Genomic DNA, 11742 nt, shown 5'->3' with positions numbered 1-11742 from the left:
GTTTTACAGACTGATTGCTGCTGTTAACTGCCCAACATTCCCCGTTACTCATTAGCCTGTGGGACAAAGAACTTGAAGGGAAAAGGTACTTGCATTCTCCGAACCTCCATGTGGAAACTCCTCCTCTGTCACTGACATTGTGTTGATCACAATATATATTGGTGTGTCCTTAAGTGATCATTTCAAGCAGAGAGAAATGCAAAGTAGTGAGAGCATATTGGACTTATTAAATTTTCATTCCCCAACATCAGCACCTCATTTTCTTCAATAAGTTGTTCTTTCTTTAAAATCTTGGATGTCTTTCTAAATATTGTTTACAACATGCATCCTCAAGAAAGACATCTCTCTCTTCTTCTGCATTACCTGGGTTCAATGGTGTTCAGGTAAGTAGGAAGTATGTACTCTGAGTCATGCAGGATTATGCTTTCTTTGTTCTAATAATTAAAAAGAAAAGTCAAGTAATGCATGGGGAGAAGGTGAAACCAGGAGAGAGGTTCCAACAGATGGGGAAGACCATCAACAGATGGGAGGATGTATAAATAACACTAGAAAGGGAAATGGTGATCTGAGTTGTTAAAGAGGGTTGTTATCAAGAAAAGGAAGTAACCACAACCCATAGAATAATGCTAATTCTGATGTCAAGTGTCTGAATGTCTTTACACGTGGACTAGCAATGGTATTGTGAGGTTATTGTGGGTTTTTTGTTTTTCTTTATCATAAGAGCAGTCAATGGAAAACTTACCTCTGAGCTTTAAGAAACAAAATTTAACAGATGACCCAACTTTTTTTTTCTAAATTCTGGTTCTAATTAACAGACAACACCGCATTTACAAGGGACAAAGATAATTGGTGTGAAACCAAGGACAAAATAAAAAAGAATGGACATTAATGTCATTAAAAATGCCTAAAAGTACACAATTTAAAGATACTAATACCATCAGAGTATCACCACGGCATATTAGGGGAAAGCAATTTTCTTGTAATATCGATTTTAATATATCAATATTAAAATATGTGTTTTCTTATGTGATTCTAAAATGCATTATTACTAGAAAAATCTATTCGCTCCTGTTTTTTATAATCTTTTGACTTTCATTTTAAGCATAATTTTAATATAAAAGATTCACTGACATCTCAGACTTCATACTACAGTGATAGTTATAATTTTTGTCTTTTCAAAGAAAATAAAAATTAATATAGTTTCAGTATAGCTATTAAAGGCTGCATTTAAATCATATCTTATGGTTGGTAGACTGATTTATGTCCACTCTGGAGAAATGTATCAAAAAGATATGGCCATCCACTTGCAAAGTGCACTCATGATGCAGCGTCAAGTGATTTTCCTGAATACTTGACTTTTGCCACTGCAGATCAATATCACGGCATTGGAAACTGTCTCTGCTAATGAGCATGAGCTACAGGATAAAAATAAAATCTGAGCCTAAAGAATCAAGAGCGATCTTGAAAACATGCAAGTAAATAACTGAGCAATCCATTTTTATCAAATATTTATGCAAAGATAAATTATTTTATTACACTGTAAATTTATGTCCATACAATTTACAGTACATCAATTAAAGTAGAATGTATGAGGGACTACAGGAAATAAAAATGTTATGATTAGTAAAAACAATGTTAAAACTAACACATATTGTAGATATTTCCCCCTACAAACTTCAAATGCATTGTCCATTCCACTGCTCAGTTGGAAACAAGTTACTGCTCTTAGCAAAATAGACACATCCTCTTTCTTTATTTAGCATGACATGTTTCATTTAATTAATAATCAAATGTTACATACAAAACTGATCTGAATAGTTGCCTCAAGGGGGAGCTTACAGTTCATCTTGCTGAACCATTGCAATCTCAAGCCATTCCAAGCTAATGTGCTGAGATGACATTATAATAGAGCCTGACTGTAAAATATTATTTTTGCTTTGTTTTCAGTCATTAAATTGTTATACCTCCATGGTACTGTCCTTCCTGGGGTTCTTTGAAATCCATAATGTGGACTGGTTTGGGCTGGTTTTTGTTCTTCCTTTACTGAAAAATAAAAATATAAAATAATTTCAATTCATTTGCTCTCTCTGTGGCTCAGATTTAGGATGCAGCTAGGTCAGGATATGTCAGACTTGCATCCATCCATTAAATCAGAGTTGTCTCTGTTATTGATTTAAAGTACTTTCCCCTCCTACAATAAAGTTATACATAAGATCTGCCGAAATGCATCACAACAGTGATCAGCAAAGGTAAAGAAGCCACTAAATTATGTTTGAAAGGAGAGTAAATTATTTTGTCTCCCTGTAGAGATTGTCAATGTTGTACTAGATTGTTTAGGTTCAGATTTTGCCACCCTCCCCATGTTAAGCAGTATCTTATGCTGAGAGAAGTTCCAGTGGCAAGGTTTTCCTCAACATGAACAAGTAGGACAAAATCTTTCCTTTAAGACTTGATCCATTTTCTACTAAAATCAATGGGCATTGGAGAAGACTCTTAGTGATGAACTGGTAGAAAAGTCCTAATTATGGTTGGTCAAAGAATTTTCCATCAACATTGTTTTTTCATGGAAAATTGGGGTATTGCATAATAAAAAGTGTTTACTTTCCACTGAAAAATATTTTTTCATCAAAAAATGGAAGTCTGTAAAAGTCAGTTCTGAAATGCCACCCAGCACCTTACATTCCCACTGGGATCCCCAGCCAGACTTCATCTTGCATGATACATTATGGCCAGCGACTTCCAGGATGCACCTCAACCACGCGACTGACATGATGCATCACTTCCCCTCACCTAGAGGGGAAACTAGTGCATCCTGGGATATGATATCAGATCAGGAAGCCCAGATTTTACAGGAGAATGGGAGCAAACTACACTGCCCATGTGATACCATGGCAGCAGTTCAAAATCAAAATGCTTTGGCTCCCAGACATATTTCAGTTTTTTATTTTTTCCAAAAGGGTGGGGGGTAATTAGAGTAATTGAAAAGATTCCCATTTACTTCAGTGGGCTTTGGAGCTGGGATGTATGCTTCCAAGCTTTACTCCAGTTTTACACTAGTGAATCCAACCCATTTTGTTCATTTATGTCTGAGGTACCCTGAATGGAAAGTCATCTCAGCAAAAAAACAATTAAAATATGCACTCTCCAATACAACATGTCTAAATATCATGGATGAGAACTTAAGTTGCTGTATATCTCCAATGAGTTCAGTGAAGCTGTGGCTATTGCCAGCAGTGGAGGATCTGACTCTGCATACAATTTCCAGGAATAATGTTAAGTAAGGAGCAATAAATAGTTTGAGGATATTATCTAAAATTGTTGCTTTGACTGTGAAATATGATAATTGAAACTGAGACATATACCAGGTTGGAATTTAAACTTTCTGCAAGGCATTCAGATGATAATGGAGATGGGTCTGTGAAGCAGTTTCTCCTTGCTTCCCTGGAAGAAAGGAAAGGGAGAGCATCTAAGCATGAATGATCTGATTGTTGCTACTAATTACAGGAGAGATGCTCTGTTTCCCTTTACTGCTACCCTATAAGAACCTAAACCAGTTAAAACTGTCCATGTTCTTCCAAGCTAAGCAAGCCCCGGAAGGCATGGATTATGGCTCCACAGCAAGCTAACCTTTCAGAGGAAAGGTCATCTTCCTATGAAAGCCTACAAAAGAAAAAGGAAGAAGAGACTCATTTGTAAATTGGGAACTTCCTTTCAGAGTAGAACTCCTCACAGAAAGCACTGGAGTTCCCAACTTCTTGTGCTCTGCTCTTTCTAGCTCTTGGAAAGTGCAAAATCCTTTTCTTGGATGAATTATTACAGTTTCAGGGGCCTGATCCAAAACCCATTGAAGTCAACAAGTCTTTCCATTGACATCAGTGGGCTATGCATCACACACTCACATTCTTGCATGGTCTATCTGGAAAGAAAGGCAAGACATTAACTCACCCTTTAAAACCCTTTGCGTGGTAGTGGAGAGTGTGGAATGAGCTGCTATAAAAAAATCATGAATGTAAACCTGCCATGATACGTACCTGGAAGGCCAATCCCACTGTTATGCAAAGTGAGATATATCTCCTAATCCTTACAATGTTATGAATGGGCACCCTTCATCACAATCTTCATGGAATCTACCAAGACCCTGTTGGTCAGCACTGTAATCATAGTGGTTGTATGCAGGTATGGATTTGCCTGATGTGTTACTATTGCTGAGGTTGGGAAATACAAATCTTCCACTTCTTTATACGGAAGTGCACGTCATTAGGATACTTTACATGTTCTAATGTAGGTCTCATGCATCTGGAGGGATAGGATTACTAAATAACTGTGTGATGCCAGGGAATACCACAGTGATAGTTTATATAAATATCAGGAAATTGTTTCCCATTTGGGGCAATATTTTTTTAAAAGTTTCAGAAATTGCTTACCTTTTATTTTGTTTTCTGTATCACAAGGAAGAATTAAAACTGAAACCCACCAAAAAAAAGAGAAAATTAAACCTTCCAAATTTTAAAAAAGCTAAAAGAAAGCCCACATGGAACATCGCCCCATTTTACTATAGAAACTCTTCCATCGGCTATTCCCTGGGTCTTCAGAGTTGTTAGTAATCCTGCCTTCCCACAAAGCTGACATTCAGGGGCAGAGGAGTGCCATGAATGAAGTATTAGCATCACAGTCATATGTACGTGCTTGGGAGGAGGGAGGCGCCACCACCAATCAAAGTGCTGACTACTAGTGTCAAAACAGATGCATTCTTAAATGTTAGCTGCTGTGATTTCAGTGCTGAGTGTTGGAATCCAGGTAATTACGCTGCCCATAAACATGTTTGTTTTTGTGAAGTTCTTCTGCTCTGGTGGCATCTTTCTTGCTCTTTCTGGATGGCTAACGAATCAAGACTTATCAGGCTGCTACCCCTTTAAGTTCTTTTCCTACCAGCTTATGCCCATTCAGCCGGGGAAGAATTCACCCTTTGTGCAGAAAGTTGGGGGAGTAGGGTGCTCCTTCTGAAGGATCCATGTCAGTGAAGCCTCCCAAAGTCATTCCCAAGAGACCAGTTCCAATATAGATTGTGATCAGGCTGCAGGAAGTAAGGGAAAATTGCAACAGTAGAGACAGAAAAAACTGTCCTCCTTGGAACTGGAAAAATTCCTCATAGTGTGTTTTAAGGGATCTGTGGATCTACATTAGGCCAGAGCCTTTTCATTGGCAAAAACCCACGAACGTGAATTTTCAGTTGTCAGATATAAGTAAATTGCTTGGATTCTCAGGGACAATAAGATGCATACAGCACAACTGAGAAGGAAGCAAGGGAGAGATATAAGCATTCTTTATGTATGAAGAGCTTGCTAATGAAAACCTGAATTCATCATTATAAGACAATTTCGTTCCAGTGTATTAAAAGTATTTACCTTTTGTGTAGCATCTGGAAACAGCAAGTACCAAAAGCCACTAATATCAACAACAGCAGTGGTATGGTTGGTATAACAACATAAATTAAATTTGGAATTATACCTACAAGGAAAAAAAAGTCTCTCATTAGTGCGTACTGTATTGAAAGACGCTGTCCCATCTCACTATATCTATCTATACGCCCACATAGTTCAATTCTGAATTCCTTGTGTAGAAAGACTGCTAATCAATTTTAAAGGAAGATGTGACTATATTAGGAGCATAAGACTAAGCCCCCAATATTTTATGAAAATGATATCCAGAGGGTGCATACTGTAGTTTTCCTTATAAGATTCATATCTTATTATACTTACACTGCAGCTAAAATATACACTCAATTACATGCTGTGGGCTGAATAGTCACAGCTCTTATTCTACCATGCAAGGGAGTAAGAAGTCATAAGCCCCAGGTCCACTCCCTACCCCAATTCCCCTTTACAGCCCTCATGACTGTGACTCACTCTGGCTGAAAGCGGGAGAGCAGGAGCTACTCATCTGACCCACTCTGCAGTGAAAACATGGAAAGGAATGGATAGAGGGTATCAGGAGCCCTGGATCCACCTCTCCTACTCACCGGTCACAGTATCTACCTTGGTACTTAGTGGGGAGTAAGCTGCTCCATGAAAAGAGGTGAAGTAATTTATTTCTCCCACAGAGCAATAGGGAAGCAGGAGCAGAACTGTGACTCTGAGTCCCCACTGGTTCGCTGATCTTCTACTGGACCAGCACTGCTACGCATTGCTCCTTACTTGGGCTAGACTGAAAAGTTACAGTCTGCCCTTATGCCATTTGAACTTTTTTTCTTTTCTCAGCATTGCAGTTAAAGAACAAAAACAATTCCTGAAGCATTGTCTCCTTTGATATAGGAAGGGTGAGGCCCTTTCTACTCAAATGCTTACAGTGGGCTCACGAAGAGGGATGTTTAGACTCCAGAGACAGCTGTTGTGTGTGAAGGAACCATGTTTTGCCCCTTCGGTAATATGCCACCATACACTTAACATACTGCTGCTTACTGACCACTATGTAGTACCAAGCAATCATCATTGTACAGTATGTTTAATAGGATCAGCTTCCAGGTCCAAGAGAGAAACTGTGATTACATGTTAAATAATTGTATACCCACATTTTATTACCATACACAAGACAAGGTACTTGTAGTTATCTAAACCTGACCCACAAGCTGGTACTCTGCATACAACTATTTTTGAATATACTTTCACTTGCAAGAGAAAATGTTTAAGGCCAGTTTATTTATTAATCATAATTTGGCTTTCTATATACCATAGCACTAGTGTTAAACACAGGCTCTTTGTATGCCACGCATTGAAAAGCATAGTACCTATTTATTTAATTAATTAATTAATTTATTTATAATAGCATCTGCCCCTGAGTGCTCAGATGAAAAATTGCTCTGAGAAACTAAGCAACTGCAAATGGAGATCTATAGTTGGTTTTGACTGTTGTTGCTTATTTTCCCATTCACCATTGTAAGCCCCATGTTCTACCTCTCCATTATCTAGCATTTTTCAGGATTTTTTTTTTCTTTCTCGGTCTATGAGCATTCTCGTTATACATCAGAGAGCAGCACAACAATGATGACATTTTAAAATAAAATGTTATTCTTTAAAATGACAACAATGGCAACAAAATAATTAATTGACTCATGTAAAGATATCCCGGGGGGGGCTGGTAATGGGACACTTGGGCATTCACAACAAGAGAACTGATTCAAATTCAGCTGAGATGGACAGTAGTGGATAGTTATTGCCATCTTTCAGTTGTTCAGTGAACCAAGGACCCAATACTGCAAGATGTTGAGCTGCTCCAGGGAGATGTTGAGTGCCCTTAGTGCCCACTGAAGTCTATGAGAGTTGAGGGAACTTAGCACCGCTCAAGAACTGCTTGGAACCATGCAGGACATCAATCCATAAATTAAATGAATTTGTAGGTCTCTGAACAGTTCTTAGCGGATAGATGGCCCCATCCCAAAAAAACAACACCACAGTTGGCACTTTTCTTGGCAGTTTTTCAAATGCTCTCAACCTAGAAATGATCCCTCCAGATATGGGTTGGGGCACATGGGGAACCTTGCTGTATCTTGGGGCTATTGGGTAGGTAACACAGCACTTCAGTCCCTAGAACTATCAATCTGGCACCTTTTGTGAGCACTAAAATTCAGTTTCTAAAGAGAAAACAAGTGTCTTATGTTTGTGTTAAATCATTTTACACATTTCTGGCTTTGACTGTATCAGAGATATTTGAGGCCTGATCCTGTAATCAAATCCACAATGGTAGAACCCTGTGCCCTGGTAGAGACCCACTGAGTTCAGAGGGGCATTGGTGAGGGGCAAAGGTCTGATCCAGGTTCATGCAGATCCAATTGCAGTGCTGAAGACAAAGTAGCAATATTTGAAATAGTTGAGTATTCCCTCCCAGAAAGCTAATCACAGCCATTGATTCCTGCAAGAACAACTAAGAGAAACTGATCAGAAGTCTTGGATTATTAGTCAAGGGTGTTGTGATGGGGTGAACTAGGCTCAGAGGCTCACTGCTGGAGGCCTCAGGGTGCTACCACCACTCCATCTCAAAGAGGAGTTGAGTCCTCCCAGTGACCTAGAAAGGCTGTGGAGTGGAGGAGAGAAGCAGACAATGAGAGAGGCTACAGGGAGCAGCCAGTCATGGCCCAAGAGGGTGATATAAAAGGAGCTGCAGAGCCAGAGTCAGATAGTTGCTGCCTGGAGCTGAAGGAATGAGGGCTGTGTTCCTGGCTGGGTGATGGAGCAGCAGTACCATGGACAGATCAGTTGCTGGCAAGAACCAGGGAGCAAGAGGGAGCTCCTGGCTGGCTGCTGGGACTGAAGATAGAAGAACTGCTGGGGCCAGAAAGGTATGGTGCCATACCAGAACTGAGGGACTATTTGAGGCTAGCCCAGAAGGGGCTTCCAGACTGATTAAGGTCTGAGCCCACGGAGGGCTGCAGGAAGACAGTGCCACCAGGGAGGAAGCCCTGGGGGGTCTAGCCCCATACCAGGGCTGGGACTATTTAAAGACTGAGCCCAGGGAGGGCTACAGAGATACCAATGGAGGGGTACTGGGGTAGGCCCCTAGTGGACACCAGAAGAAGCCTGTTTTGTTTCACATACATATTGCATGTGTGACTTGGCCAGAGGGCTGAGTTGTTGAAAACCTGCCTAAGAAACCACCTACAGAACTCACTACAGACTAAGAGAGTGAAGACAACACACCTGGCCAGGGGGCACTCATGAGAAGTGGATGCCACCCCTTAAAGGTATATTTTCAGCAGACCTCTAAGGAATAAACTGTCTAATTCCCATCAACAGGGGAAGTTGCATATCTCATTCTAATTCCCTCCATCCTCTGTTACTATTTTACTCTGAACATTAAAACCCTATGAATACATTACCTGTTTCAGTAACAACTACATGAGAATTATCTTCTGATTTGTTTTCATCATAAGGCTTTCCTGCTGTCACTGATGGAAAAACCTCTGAAAAAGAAGTTAAACAGATTAGAAAAATAGCAACCATAGAAAGAGGGGTAATTACATATTGTAGCATCTGTTCATAGTTTTTTACATTAAAACAGATTCATATTTGTTATCTGAACTGTTTCAGTATTGAATAAGTTATTGGAAGTAAATGTGTCTACAGAACTTTAGTGTGTTAGGATTACATATGGAATAGGAATTAAAAGCGGCTGTGTTTTGAACTACATCCATATATTTGAAACTACATCTGCAAATATTCCTCTCTGCAGGATTCTCTTTCAATACGTTCCACTACTAACACAAGTCTGTTTAAAAAAATAAAAAACTATGTAACTTTCCTGGAGCCTGTAAATGATTCATGAGATTATGTCTTTGCCATTGCAACTCAAGCTAAAAGTTTTTTTTAAAAGTTTCTTACCATAATCTGTGTCTGTTCTGTCGCCTAGTTCTTTTTCTAGGACATTATCTGTTAAATCAATCGTTTGACAATGTAAGAGTAATAAAACAGACATCTTTTACATTGTTTTACACATAGTACCATAGCTCAAAACTATGCTCCCATGTTCATTTAAAAAACACAATTATTGCAGAGTTCTTTAACTTCATATTTCAATATTTGGCAAGCACCTTTCTGAAGAATGTTTGATGCAAAATATTAAAAAGTTAAGGGTTGGTATCAAACTACTTCTAGTCCATACTTCTGTACAAACCTAGATAACTAGGAATGCTGCAGTTTTGCCTTAAGCTCATTTTTTCCTGTGGAATCTACTAATTTATTGGATGAATAATTGAAACCCACCCTTTTCTTGCGTCAGATATAATCTGAATTTAGCTTTTCTTAACATCTCATTTCTTCTCTTATAATCAGAGGATCCTAGAACATACTAAAATGGGCAGTGGTCTTGATAGTGTGGGCGAAAGAAACCTTTTCTTGTTTCCAAGAGGATTATCAAAAAATTAGCTGTAGAGCAATGAGAAGTATGAACCAGATATTTTGACAGAAGATATCAATTTTTTTATTTTTTTATTTTATTTTTTTATTTTTGCTTCAGACATCCCTAAAATCAAAAAAAGATACATCAATGAACTATTAGAAATTGGGTGGTAAGGAAATGCAATCATTGCAGAAGAGGAGGTTAATATTCCATTTCTAATGAAAGATAATCAACTGGAAACTATAACTACAAAACATGCAGCAAAGGCCAGTTAGGATGTAGAAATGAGACAGTAGCATTATCTATGTCCAAAGAATTCCATAGATTATTGAAATTATTTTGAATGGAGAGAATGATCGCAGAAGTAGAATCTGTATGATTATTTGGATACCATTCCCATGTTATAAGATTATGAACACCAGTTGTATTACTGGTCTTTAGCTCAAAACAGTAATGCTCAGAGTTCAAAAAGGTAATAAAATGTACTGCAACAGTAACAATTACTTCAGCTTCTCAGATAAAAACTGGTTAATTGGAACATGGCTTGGAGAAAAATGTTAAAGTACTAGAAACTATTGCTTCTAGAAGTAGCTAATTGTGGAGCATAAAAGGGCGGATTAATTTTTAATTTGATCTGAAAATCAAGATGCAAGAGGAGTTGGCTCAGAAACTAAATGTGATTACAGCTACTATTATATAATTAAGATCAACATCCTTTCAAGGTGAATGAGATTCAAACCCACAGCTAGTCCTGTGACATTAAACACTATCAAGGGAGGTTCCCCCAGCCCACCCCACCCCACACCTGAAGATATTATTTACATAGAAAACAAAAAATTGCAATGTGTCAATTAGGCTTGGAGGCTGGCTGAGTAAGATTGCCTAATGAATCTCAGAGCCAAACTCACAGCATGAATTTTGATAGTTCCATTGTAAAGATGAAAAAACAAGACATATTTAAGTACTTCAGAAATAGGAAGTTTTAGGAATGGAGATCAATTGGTTCTCCTACTCCGATTTTTCTAAATTTGTAAATGTCACTGAAATTGAAACAGTGACCCTAATTTGCAGGCAGACTGAGATTTACTGTCTGTAAGGTGTAAACGACATTCCAGTTTGTAATATACACCTTGTCACTTTTGTGATTAGAGCCTGATTTTGTAAGAAGCAATTGGATGGGAATCTCTGCAGGTTCAGATTAAACACAAACTCTGGTTCAGTGTGGGGTTTTACATACAGCCTGGCTTTGAGGATGGTTTACAACTTGTTTGGTTTTTTGTATGCAGTTTGACTAAATTTATACTGGGATTTGTATGTTCTCTTTGTGGTCACGGTGGACAATTTAAGATTCAGTAATGCTTTGAGTACCATAATCCTGGTAAGAAATGTGGTGTTTATCTACTGCCAAGCATGACTACTATAACTAAAAACCATTAGGGCCTAAAATTCAAGCTTGCTTCCAATTTCTTGTTCTGGCTGTCCAGTTTTAAGTCTCCTCAACTGAAATATGCAGGATCCAGAAAAGATTCCCATGTCATTTCTGGAGGTTAAGCCAAACTGAAAAATCCCTGGCCTCTTGTGTCCTCATCTGAACTGATGTGCCTGTGTCTATATATGTGTGTAATTTTCTTCCTGTTGCACTGGACCTCCCTGAATTCCATTTACCTGTATTCATTTTACAGCTAGGTTAAGTGACATTTCCAAGACATCACAGAAAGTCAGTGACAGAGCCAGAGGGCGAGAACCAGCATTACTGGAAAATGGTGAAAATATTTTGGCAACATTTCACATGAAAACATTGGCCAATTCCTTTCACCCTGTTTTCAAGTTCTGTCAGTACAGTTTTCCACAAAA

General features: G+C 38.6%; 1 protein-coding gene across 1 annotated transcript in view; it reads right to left on the bottom strand.

Annotated features, from left to right (window-relative positions):
• Window positions 1-1886: 1886 nt before the first annotated feature.
• Window positions 1887-11742, bottom strand: part of CHODL (chondrolectin) — a 43058-nt gene continuing 33202 nt past the window's right edge. The window contains exons 4-7 of the mRNA XM_032786020.2: window positions 9372-9419; window positions 8870-8953; window positions 5406-5508; window positions 1887-2043 (exon numbers count right to left, since the gene is read on the bottom strand). Of these exons, the coding sequence (XP_032641911.1) occupies window positions 1959-2043; window positions 5406-5508; window positions 8870-8953; window positions 9372-9419 (320 nt within the window). The 3' untranslated portion in view covers window positions 1887-1958. The remainder of the gene's footprint in view (window positions 2044-5405; window positions 5509-8869; window positions 8954-9371; window positions 9420-11742) is intronic.

Source organism: Chelonoidis abingdonii, chromosome 1 (genome assembly GCF_003597395.2).
Source record: "Chelonoidis abingdonii isolate Lonesome George chromosome 1, CheloAbing_2.0, whole genome shotgun sequence".
NCBI lineage: Eukaryota > Metazoa > Chordata > Testudines > Testudinidae > Chelonoidis > Chelonoidis abingdonii.
Note: the sequence above shows the minus strand (reverse complement) of the source record. Positions and strands in the feature narration are given on the sequence as shown.